The following is a 26,545-nucleotide window of genomic DNA, read 5'->3' on the forward strand; positions in this document are numbered from 1 at the left end:
AATGTATTATTACCACCTTTTAGTCACTGAAGCTATAAACACAAATAAGAATTTATTCAGAAGCACAGAGGATTAGCATGGGCAGATACTAGAACCCTGCTGCTATCTCAGGTACATTGCTTACCATTGCTAAAATACAATTTGTAGAGCTACAGTATTATTACACAATGCAGAATCTCAGCTATCAAAAGAGCTGGGCTGGCTCTAAGAAAATAGGTATAGTTTTGCGTGCCAACCCCAAATTTGTTGATAATAGCTTTCTGAAGTACTGTGTTGAGAAGGACTTTGAGGCTGCAATTGTTTAGTGATGTCTGTCATGACTGTAGGCTCTCCTGTACATATTTGTCATATGTATTTCATCTCTGTTTAAAGACCACAAAAGGTGGTCATTATGATAGGTATTTATGTGGGTGTGTCCACTGATTCACTCTAATGATTCATGAAACCATTCATGAGAAATTTTCTACAGATATTTTGCAATTTCTAGAAGGTGGTTTATGAACTAAATATGTAAACACACTCCTGTGAATGTGGTTAAAATGGAGAGAGAGAGCAGTGAGGAAAGCTAACTGTGATATCAATACCTATTAGTTATCTTTTTGAAAGAACAAATGCTTGAAAATTCAAAGTATTCACTTCTGTGCAGATGCAAATATAGTGAGATTAACTTTACTTTAAGCTTTTATTACATAATTAGTAAGAATATACTATATTAAGCCAGTTATTCAGTCTAGTCAAATGCATTTAATTCTAAAATTAGGTATTGGAAGGCTTGGCAAAAGCTGAAAGATTACTTAACAGAATTAGTGTGGTATTCCTTTAGGGGACCAGCTATCTTCATGGATTCCTTGTGCTGAAGACTCAGGAGCAGTCAGTCTCAAAGGCTTAGGATTGCGGTTTTGTAGACCAGAGAATTCCATTCTGGCTTCTCTCTCAGGTTTCTTTCCACTTTTTTTGTTGGTTAGGAATTACAATCTCTATTGATCTAACTCACAACCTAGGCGGTGTCAGCGGGTAATTTTGACCATAAATCAGCCATGCTAATAAATACCAGGCCATTCTGACTGTTGGAACCTTGGAGCACAATACAAATAATGTCAGCATTCACTGTCACAGGGTCTGCAGTTCTACTAGCTATCTGCAAGGTGGAGTTTGTATTATCTCTTCACACCTGAGTGATGAGCCGAGATCTCAACGTGGATGATGTGGAGGACAAGAAAAAATTACTGGCTGTCCATGCTTCCACATGTTTGGTCACTAAATCTGGCAGCTCCTCCAAATTGTTGGGCTTCATTCTTTCTCTAAAAATGTACCTGGGACTGCATCACTATGCAAAGATGATCTCAGAGAGACAGGTGAAGTATAATCAGCAATCAAAGAGACTAATTCCTCATTTCTTCTGTCCCAACCCAGTCTCATTTCTTTCTAGTACAGGCATACATGCATTTTTTTTTACAAATTGAAGGCAAGATCCTTTATCAGCAAAAGATTACAACTTGCTTTATTGGGATATTTGTTGTGGTGGTCTGGAACTGAACCCACAATGCCTCTGAAGTATGCCTGTCCTGCAGCCCAGAAAGAGTTAAAGTACGGGCTATTGGTCCCTGCTGATCAGGCCATGGTATGACACCTCCTATAAAATGCACCATAAAACTACATTATTTAATAGATCTGAGTATTGCACCTGCTTTCTTAGGTGATTAAATTTCTCACAAATGTAATTTGTTAATATGGGGCTGCATCTTCTCACAAGGTAAAACTGTGAAATTTGGCAGGCAGTTGCTTTGCTGCAGGTGCAAGATAAAAGACCTTTCCCTGGCTTTGCCAAGAAGACAAATGATGCTGTACTCAATCCACGGGAAAGTATTCTGACATGGGGCAGAACCTGCTTCTAAGAAAGGGGAGCAAAATTCTAGGGCTTCCATTTGGGGGAATCTGTTCCCCTTAAAAGACAGAGTGGGGCACCAGAAGGCTAGTTTCACATGAGGCCAGGTATTAACAAATCCATTTGCTAAGGGAAATCTTCTGATATTTGGAGCTGCAGCCATTTGTGATGATAAATGATGACTTTTACTCTGATGTGCTATGAGAGCTTAATTAAAGCTAATTCTCAGAATCCTTTGGAAGGTGGCATGATTAAAAACAAACTTCTACTCTGAATAGCCTGGGTTTGGGAAAGTGTGGCTCTGAAACACACGGTGTCCCACTCTGGCACCCTACTTGGTCCTGTCTGGGACTCCACACCTGTTAGAGCAAGAGCTGACTACTTTTGCATTAGAATTTCTTTAGCCAAGACTATGAGAGGCCAAGTGCCTGGCTCCATCCTAGCCTCCTGTGCATTCACACAGAAGGTCGCCTTTGAATCTGCAAATCCAGCTCGCCATACACATGCCTCAGGGAGTCGCTGGTCAGGCTAGCTATCAGTTTCCGATGGCCGGGGACCCATGGCCGACTTACTTCTTCCCATTGCACAGTGGTGTTGGGCTGGATTTCACTGAAAGGATGAAGAGAAAAAAAAGGTTTTACTTCTTGGAAAGGCAGATCCAGTTTCCCACCTTGGTCAGGAAGCAGGGAGAACCTTGCTCTCTTTTCTCAGTTGACAGTGGCTAGAGGACTGCTGGTTACAACCCAATGAGGCCATTAATGAGGATCTGCCAGACCTGCCAGACACAGTCCTCTGGGTTATGATTTTTTCTCTTGGGTGGATCGGCTTTTCTCAGTATATGTGGTTCATGCAGTGTGTGGTGGGGCTGGGCTGAGCCCCATCAGCCACAAGGTAACTGAACTCTAACTTGTTCCCAAGCCTCCACAGTGGCTTCGTCGGTGTGGCTGCTGCACCTTAGCTCATGTTTTGGCACTCGAGACCCACCTGGGACACAACTTCTATTTGAATCCCCCAGATACCATTGCTGAGGTACTGACACTCTGCTTAGTTCTTACCAGACCCCTTGGGATGGACCTTTTCCCAGACCCAAGATTGTAACCCTGTCTGCTGTCAGCTGACTCTGAGTATCTGCATGCTCTGTAATTCATAAACCTGCTTCAACCACCAAACTGGGCCTTCTGCCCATGTACCTTTCTGCTACTTATTGTTGCCCTGAACTAGTGCTTTTCTGGGAGAGAAACAGGGAAATGAATGGAGACCCTATGTGGGTCTTGAAAAGAGGGAAAAGGGATCTGATTATTTTCAATGGAGTATTGAGGCACAGCAGGAGAGAACTGGAAAGCACTTAGAAATCATTTAGTTCAATGGTCTCATTTTACAAATGATAAAACTGAGAACCAAAGGGGCATATGGAAGCTTCCATGGTCACAGAGCCTGATGGTCCAGACGATGGAAAAAGAAATACACACTAGGTGGGTGGGGGCATAATGAGAGTGCTTGTGTTCAGAAATAAGAAACATGTGTAGAGGAATTCTGTGGCTAGAGCCATAGCTAGATGGGTCAGGGGCTGCAGAAGGGCACTTTGTTAGTACCATGGAGGGACCTGGGAGACCAAAGGATCTGGGGGTACCACTTGCTACAGACTGACGATGGTTGGAGGGATTGCAAGGAAGGAGGACCATGAAGGAAAGTCTGGAGTGGTTCAGGGGCCTCAGCTATGTGAGTTCCCATATGTTCTTGGGGCTGGAGCCATGCTGGGTCACTTCAGACAGAGTCAAGGTGAAGGGAGAAAGACGGGGCCATGGACTTGTGCTTGACCCAGTCTATGTGGGGACAGAACCCAGAGATCTCCTCAAATGTCACTAAAACGATATGTATTTCAGCTGGCTGTGGGTGTATCCTCTTGGTATGAAAGGGTAAAAGTCTCAAATCCTAGAAATTCATAGACAGAAATAAGAAATCCTTTCTGTCTTGTAAGTAGCCAGTGGGTTGAGAAAGGCCTCTGTGACCTGAGGAGTCTCTCTCTCTGGGGCTGCTCCAGGCACTGACTTTGACATCGATAGTCTAAATGTCTCAATTAATTTAGTATTTGCTAATGGTTTACCTAATTGTTGTTCTTAATAAATGTGACAACATAAATTATTTAAATCAGTTATATAAAAGTCAAGCTATGTGACAAGTACACCTACATATAACCTATTTATAGGTTTTGCAAACTCAGTAAATTGATTTTATGATTAAGGGTTTAAAAATCACTGACCTTACCATGGGTTTCCTCACCTATAAGATGTGGGCACTGTGAAATATCGACTAGCGGGTGAAGAGTTTTTGAACAGTGCTTAGAACTATGGCAAGGCATAGCAAATTACAAGTGTCAGGTATGTGGTGATATTTTCATTATCACCATCGCTTTTGTGCTTGCTGTTTTCCCTGCCTGGACCCTCTGCAAAATAATTTAGGACAGTAAGTTCCTTCTGCCTGTATGTAGGAAAACAGTTCTTCATCCTTAATTTACAGTGATGAATTCAACAACAGTATAGGTTCTGAGATATTTATTTCTCAATAACTGTGTTATTTTTACCCTGATCCATTCATTTTCCCTTCCCTGGTTTCCCCCAAGTGGTCAATCAGAAACATTCCAATATATCGCAGTAACTAGTAACAGTATCTTAAAGAAGAGTATGGATGGGCTATTTGCCTAGTGTGCATGAATGGACTGATCTCTTCCATTCTTTATCAATGCCTAAGGGTCTGGCCTGGAGCCATGTAATGTGGCTAACTACTTCAAACAGAAACTATAATTTCTGAGACTTAAATAATGATCTGTACTTACTCCTAACTCACCCACATGATTGTCACACCTGTATTTCATATGTGTCTACATGTACACTCATGCATATCTAAATATGCAGTTACCTACAGAGATGTAGATACAGAAAGAGAACAACAAATCCTTTACACATCTTGGTACATGGAGTAATACTAGAATAATCTTATTTGCCTGGGGACAGGTTTGGTGATGAATGGTTCTCAGTAATGTGCTGAGCCATCAGGATACGCTGGCCATTTATCATCTTGAACACACGCAGGCAAATGTGATTATTATTACAATAAACAGCAAATTTTTATGGTTGTCCTCTGTGCGTCCAGCTCTCAACTTCTGTCCTACTTGAAAAACTCAACATTTAAACCAGAATCACAAAGTCAGGGAACTTTTGAAATAACTCCTTGAACTTGATCATTTTTTTAAAGAGAAAAATGAATATGGAATATGAATTATTTGATGTCCTGGGAGTATCCAAGTGCAGAAACTTGAAAGCTGAGAGTCTGTAGGAGGAGGTGGGGGAAGAGCAGGAAGGGAATCCTCAGAGTGGAGTTGGCTTGGACCCTGATCAAGGAATGAGACATGGCGCCCACTGCCTTCCATGTTCCTAGTTCAATTCCCTGCTCACTAGCTCCCACCTTCTAGGCCTACTGCTCTTAGCAGGAGATCCCCTGCCTTCCAGGATGCCTGCAGGGATGTGAGTGGACAGGCAGGGTGGTGACTCTCTTGACTATTCGAGAGATAGGAACAGACTTGTGAAAGATTCTGGTTCTACAGAATTGACCTTTTAAGAGTCCAAGTTATTACACAGACCTGCCACTCTTAGGTCAGGTCTTGCAGCAGGGGACACATTGGAGTGTTTCTAACTATCTGGCAATATGGATGTGAGCAGTGGCTGGCTTAGGTTTTGGTTGTGAAAATGTGTGCTAGAGTCAGGAAGAAACGGATTAAGTAGTGCTCCTGCCAAAGTCCCAAGCCCAACTAAGGTAATAAATATTTCAAAATTTTTGAGTCTCTGAGAAATAAATCTTCCCTAGCTTTGGAGAGACTTACCTCTGGATTTGAATTCCCATAAGAGACAAAGACCCTGGCATTCTGTGTGCTACCTATTTGCTGTAGACCAATATATCGCAGTAACTAGTAACAGTATCTTAAAGAAGAGTATGGATGGGCTATTTGCCTAGTGTGCATGAATGGACTGATCTCTTCCATTCTCTCACTGATTCACTCCACTTTGCCTGCCCTACTGTCAGATATTAACAATAAACAATGCACCTGGACCCTCAATCTACTTTGAGCCTTATACCACCCAAATAGTGGCTCATTGTACTGTGTGAGTATTGACCTGTCTTCTGACACATATATTATTTCTTATCATGCATTGATTTTCAATCAAAGTGGGATTCTTGGCATAGCCAAGGTGTAAGGGTGGCAGGAGGTTCTGGTGCCCTCAAATGAGCTTGTGGGCTTACCATTTGTAAAGAAAAAATAGGATACAGCAGGGGACTGCTTTGAAGAGAAACATGTTTTAAAACTAGGAACCTGATTCAAGTGGGAAAGTGTGAGTCCTGATGAGTGAGACTAACATTTCTGATGAAAGCAGGATTTCTGCTGACCTCTCACTCTAGCTGGGGTTGATTTCTAATTTAATTATTTTCTTCTGAAACTTTTCTATTAGCACAGAAAGGTTGTTATGTTTTATACTTGCATTTTTTTAAAGCACTAAAATTATTTTCTCTGATGTTCATTGCATTCACCAGCATCAGGCATCTCTTAAACTATGGGATGCGAAGCTGTGAGAACTGTAATTTGAAAGAAGTGCAGAGGGCTCTTCATGGGCAAATTGGTTTTTAGAGATGTCCCAGCAGGGGTGAAGGAGGCCTTGCAGTTATCCCACAGATAACTTCTACAGCAGGCTTGCTTCTACAAAGGACATTGGAGAAATTCCTGATATACCTGGTCATCAGGCAGTTTCTAAAGCCCTCCACCTCCCTATCTATACCTTAGAAGGTCACCCCACAGGAAATTTGCTAGATTGATTGATGCTGACAGGGACTTATTTATAGTAGAAATGAAGGTAATAAATCTTAAAGATTGGGATCCATTCTGGGTGTCAAAATCTAAGAGAACACTGACAAATTGGAGCATGTGGAAGAGGGAGGGAGCTAAAACCATGTTAGAGGTGAGAGAAATGAAGTCCAGGTGGGTAGAGAGAAGAGTCAAGGAAGATGTGACAGTTGTTTGTAAACATTTGCAAGCCATCAGATGGGAGAGAGATAGGCCTTATTCTATGTATAGGTTCAGATGACAGAATTAGAATTTTTGGTAGGATCGAAAGACATGATTGTGTTCTAACAGTTGGAGCTACCTGAGCACAGAATGTCTGTTTGGTTGGGTGACAGCCTTTGTCAGTAGAAGTCACCAAAGCTGAGAACAGTATGGCACAATCTGATGGTGCTGGATGTGAATGAAGCAGAGTGTCATTTATGTTGTTACAGAGCCTAGGGTAGTTACTGGTTCCCTGAACTAAGTCTGGGACTCTTCAGGCTCACCTTTATTCTACTGAAAGCACTAGAGAGTGCTTGGGTTGCAAAATTTGAGAGGTTGAGTTGGAAAGAAAGGATTCAAGAAAAGGAACACCTAATAGCATAATATTTGACATATAGCAGGCATTCAGTAAAAATTAGTAGAATTGATACATAAGAAAGTAATATGGCAGAATGCTTGAAACTTGGTTTTTGGAATCAGCCACTCTGAGCTTAATCTTGGTATTACTCTTATAAACGGTGGTGTTTGGAAAACCAGTTGACTTCTCTGAGCCTCAAATTTCTCTTCTACCAAAAGGAGATAATAACAGTACCAATCTCATTTGGGTAGTTTTAAGGATTAAATAAGGGAAGTGCCAATCAAACCAACTCTATTTTTACTCCATTTCCCACAGAAATGCCAATAAAGAAGTAGCAGCTTTTTAGACATTTTCATTGGCAATTAGCTGTAAGTTTGTAAGAGACACAGAGAGATAAAACTCCCTATAGCCCCACCTCACCTTCCCACAACCCCAGCACATACCGGAACACCTTCCTCCGTGGTTTGATCACCCCAGGACCATCCAGACGCATCCAAACATTTTGCAGAGTTTCTTTTAAAGGATTGGTGAACTCAACGGTCACAACCATGTCAGAACCAACCATCTTAGCACCACGTACCTAAGACACAAATTGGGGGTGGGGAATTTAGTTCCTTAGTTGCACATAAGATGGCTTTCTGCCCTCCTGTGTTCTTAACAACCTTCACTTTTGCATGCTTTACAGCATTTTTTTTTCCAATGGAACCAGTGCAATGAGGGTAGCTTATTGCTTTGACTGGGAGATACCTATTGAGGTGAAAAAGATGAAAAATTACTAATTAGAATCACACTCTTTTTTTCATTATAAAAACCACCCTAATTAGAGCTCAGGTTAATAGTTTGGCTACCAGCTGCCCTTTGTCAGCAGAAGGGGGAAATGAATTTGGTGTAACAACAGATTTCTACCGTGATGGCGTGGGCGGCAGGGTGAACTCAGCTTCTGGATAAGGCTCAAGTTACCTGTCAGGACTTGGGGGATTCCTGAGTTCAGGAGGAAAAAGTGCTCCAGGGGGCTTGTGCCTTCTCACTGTTATAAACACTGTAAAGATATATGTCCAAAGAGGGAGTCCTCACCATTGGGCTTGAAGAGGAAGCTGGACACTAAAATAGTCAGAAGAGACTGCATTTGCCTCTACAACATCTGAGTCCAGGAGGGTGTGAGGCTGTTTGTGGGTGAGTTTATCCATAACACATCTTGGAAATATCAGGTATTTGGCAGGAGATGCCAGAGTTCGATGCTGGCTTCGACACTTACTAGCAGCAGGGCCTTGTGACTTCCTCAACATTTCTGAGACTCAGTTGCCTTATCTCTGAAGCTGCCTGACAGTTCTACGGGGTGATCTAAGGATGCTGTTGATAGCAATTATATTTGCGCTGTGTTTGCAGTGTGCCGGCAGTATGCCTCACATTTGGAACTATAATATATATATGTTTTCCCAACACCAACACTCTGTCCTGGGAAATGGCCAGGTGGCCCTAGCATCTGCTTGTTTGCTTGGGAGCCAGTGTGTCCAAAATGGATGGATCGGTAGAAGCACTAAGTAACTTGGGAACAAGACAATACTAAAGCTCTTCCTCATAAGAAAGGGTAGGATGATAACACACATAAAGCAGCTAGCACACTGCATGGCACTTGGCAAAGGCTGAATACATTATAGCTCCTACTTTTTTGAGGTGGCAGTGCTTGGAGTAGTTTGTTTTATTTACCATATATTCCAGCCCACTTTCTACTTTGATATCTAGCCAATGTCCAGTAAAGGTTTGTTAAATTAGGCTGACTGCTTAAAAAGGAAATTTCATGGTTGTTTAATTTTTCTATAGAACAGCTCAGTTATTATTCTATCTTATTTAAGCAGTGTGTGTAATATAGAAACTATCCTATAGATAGCTCATGAAAGGAAAAAGACATTGCCCAGAGGAGAGGAGTATGTAGTCAAGAATAGAGCTTTATGGCTTATTCTTTAAGATATAGTTTGTGACTAAATCTATGTCTATGGGAATTTAAAAATCTGTAAAAAAATAAAAATTGCAGCCAAGTTTGCATGTTCAAATGCCCATCTCCTAGGGTGGGATGGGGGGAGAGTAGGTTCACAGAATCAGGGTAGAACAGAAGGTGATCATGATGATGACTATGGCAGTTGTCACCTACAGAGCATGGATTGTGTGCTGGGGGGTGAGTTTAGCACTCTAGCCAGTGGCCCTCCACCTGGCATGCACAATAGAGTTATTTGGGGAAAATTACAGAAGTGTAGGCCCACCTCTGACAATTACATTGGAATCTCAGATGGTAAAGCCTGTCTACTTTAAGCACCCCTTTTTGTTTCTAAAACCAACTTAGAAAACTGCCACCGCCCAGTTGAAAACCACTGATGCAGACAAAACATTTGGAAGACAGATGTGATTTCTCCCTTTCTTCCCAGATGTCCTGACTCTATCATAGATGTTGGCGGTATAGAAGTGCATTATGAAAATACTTTACATGACACTCCTAGGTTAAATTCTCATGTGTGTTCAAACTATCTTTCCTAAGGTGAAAACAAATTTTCAGGACATTTTTGCATTTAAAAGAATTCAAACTAAATGTAATATTTACAAAAACTGTCTAAATTTGAGAAAGTGAGGCTGCTTCAAAGACACTGCTGATAAAAGTCTTTTCCCTAACTTTATTTTGTGGGGAAATATTTTGGAGCCGTCTGCTTTCTTCTGCATACTTTTACAAGTCTGAGCACAAGCCCTGTAAAAATATCTGATAATAGCTACTGACCCATCCTCCACACAGACATATACGGTGACAAATGTAAGAGGCACACCCAACTCACATGTGGTTTTAGGGGTTTCATTTAGATAGACCCATGTCATCTACCCATGGACCTCTGGAGCTAATGGGCTCCAGGTTGAGAATCATTCCCCTTCTTGTAGGCTTCTTCTATAGGAAGAGCCTGGTGTTGTTAAAAGCCAAGTGCACTTTTCCAGGTCGCTGATGACTGTGATAGGGAAATTATGTATTTGAAAGGTGGCCCCATGTGTTTGGGCCTTCACAGATAGGCTTAGATCTGAATATGCTTAGAAGATTAAGTTCTCTCAGATAATTCCATAGGCCATGCCTAGTCAGTCTGCTTCCAGAGATTACCTCTATAACTAGCTGCTGGCACAGGTGTTAGAAATACTGCCCAGGCTTCCAGGGTGCTGGAGCAGGGTGGAGGCTGTGGAAGGCTGGGAGAGGGCAGAAAAGGGCCCTTATAGGTTGTAGAATGTTTCTTTTGCAATTAACAAAGACTCAGTGTCACGCTTCTGACTTTTGTCTCCTGTACTCAAATTTAAACTTTGCCTAACTACTGAGATGTTAATGAGCCTTAAAACTTAAACCAAACCAAATATAATAACCTGTCCAACATTTAACATCATGGTTTTCTACTTAAGAGTTTAAGTAGAGATATTTCTTCCCATTCTTTTGAGGAAAATGGAGTGTACACATAATATTTTCATTCTGTGTGTTGACTTAAGTGATGCACCTGCTACGATACCTGTGAAATGTTGCGAATGATGGTTACTGTGGGTGAAAATGTCTGTTCAAATCCATTTTTTTAGGGAATCTGCACTGCTTTTCTCCAATGCCATATAATTCCATAGCAACATAATTATATTTCTTCCTTTTTTTTTTGCTTTTATTAAATCTTAACTACAAGGAGCTTTTAGCAATCCAGACATGGTTAGATCAAGAAGACACTTAGATATATTCACCTTGGAGAAGAGCAGCTATTACTCAAACCAGAGGAAAGGATAAAGCATGTATCATACTCAGTATCATTAAATTCTTTTCCACATGTTTGATGGCCCCAAGTCTTTAAAATTTCTATGTAAAATACCTCTGTTTTAAAAAATTGACAAAAAAATGCTTTTCCAAGTTAAACATCATTTACCAAAATTAACATGCTGAGTTCTCTCTTATGATATTGCATACTAATGAGCAACAAGTCTGATTCTTTAATAACTAAGACAGTTCTGACACACACACACACATACACATACACAAACTTTTGGGAAGAAATTACTTCTTTGGAAATCATAAGATGTCTTCCATGGAGTATACGCTTTACTACATTAAACATATACATAACTACATTAAACATTGAAACTGAAATGAAAAGAACCATTTGAGAAGGAATGAATTTAGTTGGCAATGTGATTCATGCAAGCTGTGAGCTCACCTCACAGCCCTTCTCTCTCATGCTTTCACTCATGTAGAGTATGTGTTACTGGATGGTCAACTTTTTTCTCCTCCTCAGCCTGTGATGGCTGCTGGTAATAAGCAGTTGCTTGGAAACTATGCTCACCAGTGCTGGTAGCACCCCTATTAGCTAACACACTTAGGTTGGAATTTACTAAACAGTGCTAATGGCTTGAGACAGGTAATGTTCTACATCTGTGCTGTCCAATATGGTAGCCACTGGCCACATGTGGCTACTTAAATTAAAATTAAGTGAATTAAATTAAATTAAATTAAAAATTCAGTTCCCTTGTTACATGGCCTGGCCAAATTTCCAGTGATGAGTAACTACCTGTGGCTAGTGGCTATTTTATTGGATAGCACAGATTTGGAATATTTCCATAATCATAGAAAGGTCTTTTGAACAATGTTGTTGAGTGATTTATGTATTTTAACTCATATAATCCTCACCACTGTATGAGGTAGACACTATGAGTCTTCACTAACAGATGAGGAAACTGGGGCACAGAGAAGGCAAGTCACTTGTTCAAGTTCACACAGACAGTAAGTAGGGGAAGTGAGAGCTAAATGCAGACAGTCTGATGCCAGAGACATTGCTTAACCATACCCCTGGATGGACTCTGATTGGTAATAATAATATTAATGATGACTTATATTTTTTAGCGTTCACTTAGTAATAATGCAGGCATCCTTCTCATTATTTTATTTGCATTATCTTATTTAATCCTCCATGTGGCCCTATGGGCTTTGGAGTGGACATGATCATTACATATCACATAATATTCTACTAATATGAAACTGAAACTTAGAAGATGAACAAAATGCCCATGTTACAGAGCTGGTAAGTAGGTAGAGCCCAGATAGAAATCTAGGTCTTTCTGACTCTTAAGCATTCATCTTTAAACACCACGTACACTGTAATCTCTCTCAGTAGAGAGGCAAAAATAGTAACTTTTTCTTTGCTAGAAATAGCCTCATTATTTTCTGAAATCCACTGAGAAATCATTTGCTGTGTTACCTTATATTGTCACTAAACTAGCATTTGAGCACAATGATTTTAACTTGACCCTGAGCTAAAATTGAAAACATATATACAATCCAAGTCTTTCTCTTTGACTTTATGGGGAGAGAATCTGATTCCTATGACATAGTGTGGCAGATTGCCTTGGGGCTTTGATATATTATATGTCTTGATGATAATAGGATTTTTTATTTAGGGTAAAGATGGAGATCTCATTTTGAAAAATAACTAGTAGCCCACACATAGTGGGATTATATGGCAAAGTAGATGGGACTCATTGTGCTTGATGTTTTACTTTATGTGTGTCTTTTTTTATTTTAAGATTAAAAGGTAGCAAACAGGACATGTGTAAAGAAAATTATGTTTTAGGTACCCCAGTTACCAGAGATTTCTCATTTTCCTTCTCAAGAAAAGGCTGTTTTGTAGCTGTCTGCCCAGAGAGATGGGCTTGTATCCACTCCGGTGGCAGGGATCACTCACTGATGTGCCCACTGTGACCAACAGCTGTGAGTGGGTGGAGAGTCAGCAAGAGGAGCATGGGAAGGCGGAGCTGATGGTGCCCTGCCTGGGACCCCCCTGGGACACATAGGCTTCAACTGCTCAGAGCCCCTCATTATTGCACCTCAGACAGATGTGTGTGCTTTTCTCCAGAGTTGGTATAGGACAGTACCAAGTGACACAACTGCCGTGGCTGAGACACTGACAGTGACCATACTTGGGGCAAGCTGAGGGGAAAGCCTGCTGGACCCAAGGTCTGCAGACCAGGGGCTGCTGTGGTGTGTCCTTGCCCCAAGTGGCTTGAACTCTCTGGGCCCCAGTTTCCTTTGTGGTTGTGGGGAGAATTCAGTGAGAAAGGATCTGGCAGAGCATCTGAAACATACCAGCACTTTAAAGGAAGAAATGTTGCCAAGGTGACCAGGAGAACCTCCTTATCCCAAAGGTCCTCTATGGAGAATGAGGTGGACTCAGTATCTTAGGTATTGGGGAAGAGAACCTCAAAGGAAAGAAACTGGGAGCCTCCACCAACACTTTCTAAAGAGAAGTGGAGAAGTCCAGCTCCCTCTGCCCTGTACTAGCCTCGCACCGAAGGGCCACAAGTATGGGCAGGGTGTAGGTATGTCCTGGTAGAACCAGGGCATGTGGCAGAGTCAGGGAAGACATAGGGAGGTGGGAAGGGAGACAAGCGCTTGGTTGGAGACCTAGGAGGGGAAAACAGTTCAATGATCAGGGGTTCATCAGAACACAGTCACATTTTCACTTTCTGTCTCGGTAGAAAGTTTCAGATATTTAGCTTCTCCTAGAACAACAAAACTGTAGTTAGGTCTCACAGTTTGCCCACTGGCTGTCAAATATTTTGGGGGCACATATTACATGTCAAGTGGTTTCCGCCAAGTTTGACCTTTCTTGTGATAAAGATATGCAAATTGGTGTGTCTGTGCAGTTAGGAGAGGGTGCTCCTTTCTTGGGGTGGGTGCAGCTCTCTGACTGGCTTGGTGAGTGGTAAGTGGTGAGGGGGCTGAATTTGATGCCCTCATAAGAACCCCACCCCAGGCTGGGCACAGTCTGCACAAATAGGTGCTAGCCTGCCATGGAGCCCACTCAGACGCAGGTCCCCTGAAGGGTGAGCAGGGATGTCACCCAGGTGACCTGCATTACCCTCACTGCTGCCAGTTCAGAGTACTGAGGCCGGGCGGTCAAAGCCGGGGTGCAGAGATCCTGCTTGTGGGCATCTGTGAATGACTCACTACATTGGCTCTGTGGACAAGGTCCATGTGAGAGGAGTCCCCCAGACTGTGTGGTGGTGGTGGCCAACCCATGAGCAAACTGCAGCATGCTCCTGGACTGGACTGAGGGTGGGCACTGCTGGATGGAAATCATCAATCTTTCAAAGAAAATGTCTACAAAAATGTTTTTCATTTTTTGAGTTTTTCTCTGATATGTTTTAAAAAGCATTTTCTATAACTTCTCTACAGAGGGACCACCAAATAACTATTTGTTGAGTGAATTAAATGAGTGACAGATTAAAGAAAGATATGAATAAAGGCTAAATTTCTTTTAGATAACAGAACAAATAAAGAAGGGGAAAATGTGTGTTAGAATCTTGTTAACGCCGCTCTAGGCCCAAATCCACCCTTGCGGGGCCTATATCCTCCTAGGGTGGGGAGACAGTGAGGCACGTTAAATCCTGTGTTCAAAAATCATGGCAACAGTCAATTGTTCTTATTTTAACTGTTTAAAAAAATTTTTTTTAAATTTGGGGGCATCTGTGTGTTCATGCTTGTAATTTCTAAAATTATACACATAGGAAGTGGTTATATTTTCTCTTAGCAAAACTGCTCCTAGCTCATGTGGGGAAATGAGTTCTACTTGTGTTTTGTGACATTCTGCAGAGGCTGCAGGATATGTTTCTGATACTACTGCCAAGGTCTGGGCACCTGAGCTGTTTTAGAATAACCAGGAAGAGTTTGTTGCCTGGATACTAAAGGGAGGTCACCTGGGGAACGTGTGAAAACCTCTGTTCTCTCCTCCCAGCCCTACTCCAGGCTCTTCAAGACTGACTTCTCTCTCATGAGGGTCCACAGGGAACAATGCACACACTCAACACCCAGTGGTTAGAGTATTGCCACCCAGTGAATGTTATCTTCACTTAGGTCAGAGGGCCACACGCTGCTCTAAGCAGTTCTCAGGGTGTTTCTGTGGGGTTTCCAGGTATAGATGGGACTAGGCAGGGAGGGAGAAAACATATCCGCAACGACCAGGTCCTGGCATGGGGTAAGCATTCTCACAAACATTACAGATGTCAACCTGTGATTGTAATGAATAATTATCAGTGGGTTAATTGTTTTGCAAAAGGGGCACTGAAGTTCAGAGAGAGAGAGGCTGTGTGTGTTTGCGTGTGTGTGTGTGTGTGTGTGTGTGTTTGTGTGTGTGTGTGTGAGAGAGAGAGAGAGAGAGAGGGAGAGAGAGGGAGAGAGAGAGAAAGAGAGTAGAGGAAGAGAGAGACAGAGAGACAGAGGAAGAAGAAAGAGGAGGAGGAGGAGGAAGAATAAGAAGAAGAAGAAAGAGGAGGAGAAGAAGAAGGAGGAGGAGGAAGAAAAGAAAAAATAAAATGGAGGTTTGGCATGTGTGGTGGAAGCTAATAGACATTGGTCTTCATTGAGACTTACTATGATCAAGGTACCATGCTAAGCTTTTTATGTGAATTATTTCAGTATCCCTCCCAGAAACCCAGTGAAGTTGGCACTATTACTGGACCCATTTCACTTCTGAGGTGGTTGAGTAGCCCAGAGCAGCCCCGGTAGGGTTATGAAGCCATTGGTCTGACTGCAGCCGTCTCTAAGTCACCATGCTATTCTGAGTCTCTAGGGGCTGCAGGTGTCCAGCCTGGTGTTCTGGTTCCAGTTGCCCTGGATGAGGACATAAAAATGTGAAACCTTCACTGCTGACTGACAGCATGAGAAGCTCATTGGAAAGCTGTCACCACGCTACACACCACAGATACCACACAAACCAGCTGTAGCCTGGAGACCAGCAGATTCCCCCCACTGCCTCTATCCTCTTCAAAAAAACAGCTTTTAGTTGAAAATCAAAATTCCGAAGAGTCTTTTTCTGACTTAAAACATCTTAAAACCATCAACACATGAGAAAGCAGAGAAAAATTCTATGTCTGATTTTAATAAAATATACTTTTCTCATGAAAATATTTTGATAGCATGGAAAAAGAGACCTATGCTCATTAAAGTTTAATGACTGTCTCTCCCTGCCATTTCCATATGAGGATCAAACTCTGTGACTCATGCGTGGTGGGTGGCGAGAATAGTTCACTTGTCATCATGGGGAAGAATGCAACCCATGACTGGGTCTGTAAAGAGGTAAGTACATATCCACTGGCCAACTGCTTGGTTGACAAGTGTCTGAATCCCACCTGTGGATTCAGACAGGTGGGCTCAATATTGTTCCAGGTTGGCCTCTATTTGCTCATTAAAAACAGCTGTAAACTTGCTAGCAGGAAACTCCAGTCCCAAAGATGACCTGGGGACTCCCATAATAAGATAATGACTTGAGCAAAGGCTTTGAGGAGAAGAGAAAAAAGAGGTTATGACTCTAGGGAGGGAAGAGTTGACAATAATGTTACATTTATGCTCTAGAATTCTCACTGAAGCCTCTGTTCATAGACTTATTTAGCTCTCATCCAAAACTAACTTCTAGGCTTACCTTATAATGGCTTAAGCTGCCTCTCTAGGTTGGTCACCACTAGACCCCTGCTCCCAGCCTTGTCTCCAACCAGAGAAGGCATCTAGTGGCTCCCCACTCCTGCCATCTACCTTTCTCCATGTCCTTGGTTATGTTTCTCCACAGGATCTGGAGTGGTCCCTCCATTCATCTCTACTGCTTGAAATGCTGTCCACTCTATGAGGATCATCTATTGCTCTACAGCCTTAATTTTGATACCCCACTACAACCAAACTGATGTGATCTCTCTCCCTTGAAAAACACAGATTCTTTGTGAAGGCAGTTACCAACTTCCACTTTCTGTGTAAGTTCCAGTGTGAGAGCAATGTAGCCTAATGGTTATCTTCCAAGAATTTTAAGTCAGAAAGACTTGACCCTTCCCTTACTGGGAATCATCTTCCCCTTATTGGGCATGTGATCACGGGCAAGTTGCTTATGAAGAGTAATAATGTCAATAACAACAACCAATATATACTTGGCATTTACTGTAAATTGGGTATTAGGTATTCATTATACACTTGCTACAACCCTATACATAAGTATTGCCATTATCTGTCTTTTACAGATGAGAAAAGGATGATAAGAGAGATCAAGAGATATGTCCAGGGTCACACAGTTATGCTGAGAAAGCAGGCTTGAACTCAGATAGTTTTGTCCCAAAGCCTGCGTTTTGACCATTAGGCTACAGGGGACTACCCTGTCTGGTCCTCAGTTTTCTCATCTGTAAAATGTGGGTTACAATAATATTTACTTCATAAGATGACACTGAGAATTAAATGATAAAAGAAAAGTATAATAATATAGAGCACAGTAATTCATAGCTGCTGTCATTGTCATCACTGTTTTCTGGTTTCTTCCCTCCTCCTTCCCATGAGCTAAGAATGAAAGGGTCATGTCCTCCTAACCTTTTGGCTTTCATGTTGTCTTCCCTGTGCCTGGCACATTCATTGCAGTGATCTTCAGATGTTCTGTCAACAGTGGGCCCATCTTGGGCTCAAAGAGATTGACAAAGATTTCTAACATTTTCCTAGAATTTGGGGATGTTTCCTAGGCAATTTTGGACCTCTGACCCAGTGTGCTTTTTTTTGTACTTTTACTGCATTTAGTTCCCTCTCCAACTCCTTTTTTATTCAATTTATTTGACTCTTCTCCCTCAGGTCTCCTCAGTGTAATATTATTTTTTTCTCTTCCTTCCTTCCCCCTTTCCCTCTCCTCTCTACTTGCCTCTGCTCTTCCTTTCTCTTTCCTCTCTGACTCGCCCTTCCCTTCTTCTTCCACTCCCTTCCCTTCTCTTTTCTCCACCTCCTCCCTCCTTTTCTCTGTGTCTTCTTTTCCTGCCTCAGTCACTTTCAGGACAAAGACTGCTATCTTGATGCCACGACTCTGTATTTCCTACCTTCAGTAGGCTCAGTAGCCTCCCGAGTCCCCAGTCCATTAGCCAGAGTTTCTGTGATTGGGGCCTCTCACAGCTCAGGGACACCTGTGTGACTTCTAAGGTTTGTAGTGCTTCACCCAGGAACACCTCTTCCCCTGCTCAGATTTCGTTTGTTCTGGAGGTTAACACGGTTAATGGGGTTAGTGGCAAAGGGGCAGTTTATGTGAGGATGCCTCCTGCCTCCCCTCCTGAACAGTATCAGCACTGGACAGAAGCCAGACTGCCATTTCTCTCCTGTGTGAGTCCCAGTCCAATGAGTCTACCTCCAAATAAGCTTCCTCTAGGACAGCATCCCTGACACCTTAATGGAAATAAAAACAAAACACAACTTTTTAAAAATGCACCCTCCCTGCACAGCTCATTCACTTGTCGGTGAAGGTAGTTTGATTCTGCCCCTGGGGAATTAAACTGCTCTTTAAGTAAACCTAGAAGATAACTAAGAAATTAATAATGTCTAAAAGATGAAAGTTATTAGTTTCTTTTATACATCCAGTTTATTATCAGCGGTGCAATTAAATTCTATTTGGGCTGTGGTTTTGAGCACTGCACCACTTGAAAGGGCACTCTCCAGAGCCCTCCACAGGGGCCGGCTGTTGCTTCATAGAGGGGAAGAGCATTATAGGCCTTGCCTCTGGTGGGAGAGCTTCCTAGGTGGAGGCCACACAGGAGCATGGGAAAGGACAGGGATGCCTCCACGTGCCACGGGGAGAGGCCTGCAGGGGACTGCCCCACATCTCCCAGGAAGAGCAGGCCATGAGGGCAGCCCCTGCCTTTGGGGGTGGTGGGCAGGCCTATCCTGATCATGGTACCCAGCACCCTACACTATTGAATTCATATTCTCACAGGATTGAGGGCATCTCTGGAGGAATGCCAATACCACTTCTCCATCTTGTGTTTGTTTGCTATTCTGCCTGCAGATCCTGCACATCCTCATTTATATTTGTCTCTCTCTCTTTTTTTTTTTACAGGGAGAGAGAGAAAGATAGATAGGGACAGACAGACAGGAATGGAGAGAGATGAGAAGCATCAATCATCAGTTTTTTGTTGCGACACCTTAGTTGTTCATTGATTGCTTTCTCATATGTGCCTTGACTGCAGGCCTTCAGCAGACCGAGTAACGCCTTGCTCGAGCCAGTGACCTTGGGTCCAAGCTGGTGAGCTTTGCTCAAACCAGATGAGCCCACGCTCAAGCTGGTGACCTTGGGGTCTCGAACCTGGGTCCTCCGCATCCCAGTCCAAAGCTCTATCCCTGCACCACCTCCTGGTCAGGCTGTATTTGTCTCTTAAGGGCCTTTGTGCAGAGGGCACTCTGATAGATCTGTGGGAGGTGACGAGTGGGGTGAAAGAACCAACTGGAGATGACTTAAGCCTTTTCGGAAATGAAGGACCTGGGGTTCTCGTCCTTGCCCGGCACTGAATGTTTGTGTTTCGATGACTGTTATCCTAGAGTGACTCACTGCATGGTAGCCCTCAAGTGCCATCCACATGGCACTAGACCCAACAAAAGCTGCCATTTGAATGCTATGCAACCATTATTAGTCTTATACTAATCCACAGAAATTTATTTATAAGATACAAGGCATATTTCCCTTACCCTCCCCCAGCTCTAGGGTCATTTACAATATGAGAAATTTTGTAAGACTTTGATTTGTCTATTACTTTAGAGGAATACCCCTTAGAATTTGTGCTTATCACTCTTAATCACTTCAGGAAAAATAAATGTTCTCTAGTGACTTGGGTCACTAGACTTAGCTTATCTAAACCCTGGATAAGGCTGGCAGGAGATGTCATACCCCAAGGACCCTGCTGGAGGCCTGGGCTCCTGCTCACAGGGCAGAAGGGTCTCAGGGAGGCAGCTACAATGCTGCCAGTGCTCCTGGGGTGTGGGAGCAAACAGTCTACCGTAGTCAGCCCTCCTCTGCCAAGTGTTTGAGCCATCTGGGTAGAGATGGTTGTAAATAGGGAGACAACCTCAAAAATTCTAGCCAACTGGGCTCCCAAGCATCCGTGGTGCCAAAAGTTAGAAAAATGGTTACCTTGGTGATGGGGGGGGGGTGGTTAACTGGAAAAGGCATGAGGGAACTTTCTGGGGTTTTGGAAATTCTCTGTATCTTCATGGAGCCAGTGGTTGCAAAGTGTATGCATATGTAGTCATTGTCATCAAGCTGACATTTCAGTTTGTGCACTCCACTGTATACAATTATATCACAGGGAACAACAGCACTGTCCAAAATGCAGGTGGGAGATGGTCCAAGCGGTTTCCATTGCATGCCATGCCTGACCCACTTTATGTTGAAGGCAGGGAAAGTTCTAAGTATATGTATTTATTATACATCTTTATCTTCCTCTATAAGTGTGTTTATATCTACAGGTTATATTTATATCTGCAGCCAGATCTATATATTTAAATCAAGAAGAGAGAAAAGTGTTATATGTGTGTGTCTATATTTAGGGTGGTTTACATCTTTCCAAGAACAGGAAGATCCTAGCTCCATTATTATTATTATTATTATTATTATTATTATTATTATTATTTTTAAATTTGAAGCAAGACATACACACACACATACAAACACACACACACACACACACACACTCACACACGGTAAAACACAGTAAGCCTGAATAACTAACCAACAACCTTGCCATTCTCCCTTGTCTGAGATGCCAAAACTGACCTTGATGATGACCGTGGGGATCGTCAGCATGGTGGACTTCTGCTTGGCCAGAATATCTCCAGTCTCATTGACACGAGCTGTGACAAAGAAGTGCAGGGACGCTTGCTCCAGCAGCTGGCCCATGTACTCGCTGGCTCTGACCAGCACCTCCTCTTTCTTGACTGGCAAAGGGAAACACACATGCCAGGTATCAAGACCTGAGATAAGGTCTGCTTCCCTTTGCCCAGTACCACCAGTGCCCATCTTTTTCGTGTTAGCACAGCACCCATGGGAACAAGCAAAGGTGGGGGGGTAGGTGGAACCAAGAGTCAGTCAGGGATAAGCTTTCTGGCTTCCGGGTAAAGAAAGAACATGGTGGAAATTTAATATTCAGTGAGGTCTTACTAGAGAAAAATGTGTCAAATTCTCCAAATAGTGCTTTTGTGGTTGTAAAATATGATGCCATGTTTAAAATCAAGGAACAAGGCATTTTAACTGAGGCTCCTTTGATGTGGGTAGGGACCTTCCCAAGATGGCAGATGTGGAGCAGTGAAGTTCAAGGATACCATTCCCTGGGCCGATCCCTCGTGCAATAAGAAACATCTCATGCAGGCCATGAGCCACACTGGAGAGAAACTGTCAATGACCTAAACCTGTTTTTCCCTTGCAGTGCTCTACATTTTCTTTCCAGATATTTCTGTACTAATTTGACATGATTTTTCTGTTTAAGAGAAAGAAGCTATAGAAAAATCAGTTTTCAGCATAGGCATTTAACCTCCTCCCATCCCTTCTCCTATATGCCACCTAAAAGACCTCTGTGCCAAAAGCTTGTTTTCGCAAGCCACTAAGGGTAGCTTCTAGGATGACACCTGGAGGACAAGGAGCGGGCCTGGTTCCCTCTGTGCACTGTCAGGCTGAGGACGGGGATTCTATCTTGTAGCTCTAGCTACAGCAGTGAAGTTCAGTTTTGCTGCATCGCCCTCTCTTTCCGTTACTCTCATTTCACACAGCCTAGGATTCTAGAGAGCAAAGGGCAGTCATGCAGCCTGGGCCTGGGCCACAGGGCAGCACCTACTGCTCCCTACCTGGTCAGAGCCACGGTTAGTGTGGCACCAGCAGCCAACAGCCCAGCAGGGAACTGGGTCACTCATCACCACCCTCATGCAATAGAGCACACAGGCTGTCAGCATTCGGAGAATTGAACATCTCCAGCACTGCTTTCCTGCCCAGTGTCTGCCTTTTGCTGAAGATTCCTCCTTCTTGCAAAAGTCATGAAAGGAAATAACTCATGGTCGATAGTTTCAAGTGCAGAGGTTAAATTATTACAGCCCTCCATAACAGGCAGCAGCCCCTGCAACCAGGAAGGGGCACACATGGAGGCAGTGCCAGGGTACAGGGAGCCTCCTGACTGGCTGGCTCACAGGTGAGGGTGCACCAGCACCTCCTACAAAGCTCCTCATGGACGAGCAGGTCCGTGACTGCTTCTAGCTCTGAATGAAGAGTTTTTGATCTTGCCTCCATATTTCAATCACATATTTAAGAATCTGCCCTGGCTGGATCCCACCCCACACCAATGAAATCAGAATCTTAGGGCCTGGGCATTGTTTTAAGTGCCAAAACAGACTATCTAGTGTGCAGTGGGGGCCGAGATGTAGTGCACCAACCACCCACAGAATCAGCCCTGAGCAAGCTGCAGTTCAAGTGGTCTTTCCAACCCAGCACCCTGCTGCTCCAAGTGTGGTCTGCAGACCAGCAGACTGCCATTACCTGGGCATTTGTTAGAGGTGCAGGTTCTCTGACCCCACCCCTCTATTGGACCAGGCAGGGTCTGCCCTCGATTAAAGGCAGAGCTAGGGTGCACTTAGCATAGTTTCAGTTTTAAAACTGAAAGTTCTATACTGCAGAACCCACTCAATTCCTGGAAAACTGGAAAGGGTAGTTTTCCTAGACCAGTGACTGTCAACTGGGGGCAGTTTTCATTCTCCCCTTCGTCCAGGGGATATTTGGCAATGTCTGGAGACATTTTGCTGTTGGAAGTGGGGCTTGCTACTGGCATCTAGTGGATAGAGGGCAAGGATGCTACTCAACATCCTACAATCAATCCACAGGTCCAAGGCTTGGAGTGTCAGTGGTGCCTCTGCTGAGAAACCCTGCCCTAGGCTATGCAGAGTTATTAGAAGGTCTTAGTTCATCCTAGGAAAGCACTTAACACTTGGATTGATTCCTGAGGCTAGCCTTTTGAAACTATGACCTGATCTTGATCTTGGCTCTTAACTTCAGTGTTTTTGCATGACCCAATCATGTTGCTTCTTTTGGGCCTAAGCCTGGACTCTGCTTCTTCCGTGGCTCCTCCAGAAATTAATTATCCAGATAAATAAGACTCGGTCCCTCAGTTAGATACAACTTCAGTTGGCACAGAAGGCCTGCTTTTCAATTCCCCAGATCTGAACAGATGGAGTAGCAAAATGACAGGCTTTCAAGTTTCTTCAAGAACGTGCATTTTGCCTCTAGTAATAATAAAATATGGGCCTCCTCTGGCTATTTCTAGAGGGTTGTGTTTGACCACTGGGTTCCTTTAGGCTGGGGGATATGCCCGACTTCTCTCCATCAATCTCTACAGATGCTTTTGCTACCTTTACAATGTTGACGCTGGGACCCCTTCATCCCTGAAGCAGAGCACTCTGTAAATCATAGCACTAAGGAAACTGGGCTGTGCTTCCAGCCCAAGAGAACAGTGCTCCTGAAATAGTACGTTATATAAGTGCTGTGTTTTGCTATCACATAAGAAATTGTTCTAGATAAGGTTTATTAAACGTGGCAAGAGAAAGAAGAATAGATTTTCATTCTATGAGCAGTGGAGCTGGAACCCTGCCAATATCATTGATGGTGTCTGGGGAAAGCCAAGGGAGACACAGACTGGCGCTGCCTCATCTCTTCCAAAAAGCAAAGAAAACTAAATATAGCCGAGTGGAAATGGTAGCACCTTTGAAGGTACTGGAAGGTTTAAGTTATTCAAGTCTGCCAAGCTGATTCTAGCCCACACAGTTTTTTTAATCATCAGTCTGGAAAGTATGCCTCCCATTCGACTTCGAAAAGTTTCTTTGCAACATAGCATCCTAGGAATGTACTCTGACCTGCTAAATCAAGGTCTAGAGTCATGTGGTTTTTTGGCAATAATGTATGATTTATTTTAGATTGCAATATGCAATTTATTGCATGGAATTAATGCCACCTACCTGTAGGGTAAAGCAAGAAACAGTCTCCAAGTCCCTTCAAGTTATTTAGGACAAGCCTTGGGGTGGGCTGAGTGGGTGGGTCCTGTGTTAATACTGAGTTGGCTTAGGTTGGGTCAGCTGTCACTAGATCAGTGAGATATTACATCATTCTAGTCTGCTAACTCATATAAACTCATTCATTTATTGGATTAGGGGAAGAAGAAGGAGATTGAGAGATGGGGCTCTTGTGAGGTGGGAGAGGATGGCGTTTAGTTCCCTGCTCAGGAAGGGACAGCTCCCTCTAGATAGGAAGGGCATAAGGAAGGAAGCTGGTTCACTTAGGGCTCAAGGTTACACCAAGTTGGCTCACTCTCATTGTCTGAATGGGACCTGGCTTCTGTTATCTGTTTTGACTCTAATTACTGTGTGACCTTGAACACACCAACTAATCTTTTCAGTCTCAGTTTCCCCAAATGTAAACATGCTGGAAGTTAACCTTTACTGAGAGCTTACCACATGAAAAGCATTTCACACATATTTATTTCATTTAGTTTCTTCCACACTCTCCTTCTCTTACACCATACGTCCAATCTGTCAGCCAATCCAGTGGGCTCTAACTTTAAAACATATGACCAATTCTCACTACCCCCCTCACTACCCCACCATTTCTCACTAAACTATTGCAATACATCTTCACTAGTCTCTAAGTTTTAGCCCTACTTCCATAAGAGTCTGTTCTCAACACAGCAGTCAGAGTAATCTGTCAAAACCTAAGTTAGATCATGCCATACTTCTGCTCAGGACCTTCTAATAGCTCTTAAGGTCACTTGGGCTCAGAGCCAAAGTCCTTACTAGGGACCACTACTCTTTTCATGGTCTGCATCTACCACTCTTCCCTTACCACTTTTGCTCCTGACTCTGGTCTCCTTGCTGCTCATTGAACATATCTGACATGCTCTGGCCTCAGGGCCTTTGCACTTACAGTTTCTTCTGTCTGGAAAGTTCACTTCTACCCTCTGTCAGGCTTCTCTTAAATGGTTTTTCCTCATCCACCCCATCCCACCACCACTTCCTATCTCCCTCACTCTGCTTTCTGTTTCCCTATTACAAGCATACCCACACTACATATCCACTTGTATGTTTATTGTCGAGCTCCAGCCCCACCACTGGAGTCTATATGCTTCATGATGGCAGCAGGCACTTCTGTGTTGTTCATTGATACATCTCCAGCACAAAGCAGAACCCGACTTGTAAGCACACAGTAAAGGCCTGAGGATGACTCCATGACCCTGTGATGTAGGTGGTATTGTTTCCTTGTACAGGTGAGGAGAGTGAGCTCAGATTACTCAAGTAGTTTGCCTAGGGACACACAACTTGTAGTGTGGAGTGTGACACACAGTCACGCTTCAAACCCAGATTTATCTAATTTCAAGGCTCAGGCTCTAAAATTCACTGCATCTGCCTGTGCTAAACCATTGTGATGACCGTTCTGCTCCTGAGTCGCTGATACCCCCAAATGCTCTTTTCTACAGGAATTCCCTTTCTAACCCTGAGGGACTTGCAAAGTACTGGACCTTTCAGTTTCCAAAGGATATAGCACAGTGATTGATTTCCTGATTGGTAAAGCCACACTACTGAAGCTATGGAGGCTTGCTTCCTCCAAGTTTGGTTAGGCTTCTTAGAATTAAGATTCTTAGAAATAGTTTCTCATATTTCTGGGAATATCCTTCTGAACTTACTGTGGCTAGGGACAGACACCAAATCCAGAAAGCTTGAGCATTGTGGAGACATAGTTTGGCCCTCTGCTTTGTAAAACTTATTATCTATATACCTTTTATTTTCTTTATTTTTTTTTCCATTGCCACACATTAAGCCAACAAAAATCTGGTGCCCTGAAGGGTTCCAGTCCTTTCCAACCTGCTCTATCTAATGCAATATGCGCTGCAGGGGGTCAGTTTCTTTTGATACTCACTTAGCCAGTTGTGTGACCAACTGCTGTGTTCACTACATACTAGGACCCCAGGAAATGAGGTTGATTGAAATGTAATTCCCAGTGCAAGCTACAGCCTGTTGCTCCCAATCCTGCTTAAAATATTCTGAAGTTTTAGACTGAAGAAGATATTATGGATGGGCATATACACAGGGGAGGTTGAAAAGGATCAAGGATGAGAAACAGTCCCCTGAGAGATGGCAAGAGAGAACAAAGTCCCTCAGAGGGCCCTGGACAGCACATTCTGAGCCTCCCATCTCTTCTCCCAAGGGTAGGCTCTCTCCTGTCATTATATATCAGACAGACCAATTTTCAGACATGGCCTTTATACACAGCTTTTATCTCCTTGCCTTCTAAGCGGTAAAATGACATTCATCATTCCTGCTGGGGCAGTCCCCTGAAGCCTAACTTGGGGAGAGAGAAACCACCAG

The 26,545-nt window shown here is 43.2% G+C and overlaps 1 protein-coding gene across 2 annotated transcripts in view; it reads right to left on the reverse strand.

Moving 5' to 3' along the window:
- Nucleotides 1–647: 647 nt before the first annotated feature.
- Nucleotides 648–26,545, reverse strand: part of F13A1 (coagulation factor XIII A chain) — a 177,765-nt gene continuing 151,867 nt past the window's right edge. For both annotated transcript variants that reach the window (XM_066376973.1, XM_066376972.1), the window contains 3 exons: nucleotides 20,931–21,091; nucleotides 7,779–7,915; nucleotides 648–2,494 (listed from right to left, as the gene is read on the reverse strand). In XM_066376973.1, the coding sequence (XP_066233070.1) occupies nucleotides 2,341–2,494; nucleotides 7,779–7,915; nucleotides 20,931–21,091 (452 nt within the window). In that variant the 3' untranslated portion in view covers nucleotides 648–2,340. The remainder of the gene's footprint in view (nucleotides 2,495–7,778; nucleotides 7,916–20,930; nucleotides 21,092–26,545) is intronic.

Source organism: Saccopteryx leptura, chromosome 3 (genome assembly GCF_036850995.1).
Source record: "Saccopteryx leptura isolate mSacLep1 chromosome 3, mSacLep1_pri_phased_curated, whole genome shotgun sequence".
Classification (NCBI taxonomy): Eukaryota; Metazoa; Chordata; class Mammalia; order Chiroptera; family Emballonuridae; genus Saccopteryx; species Saccopteryx leptura.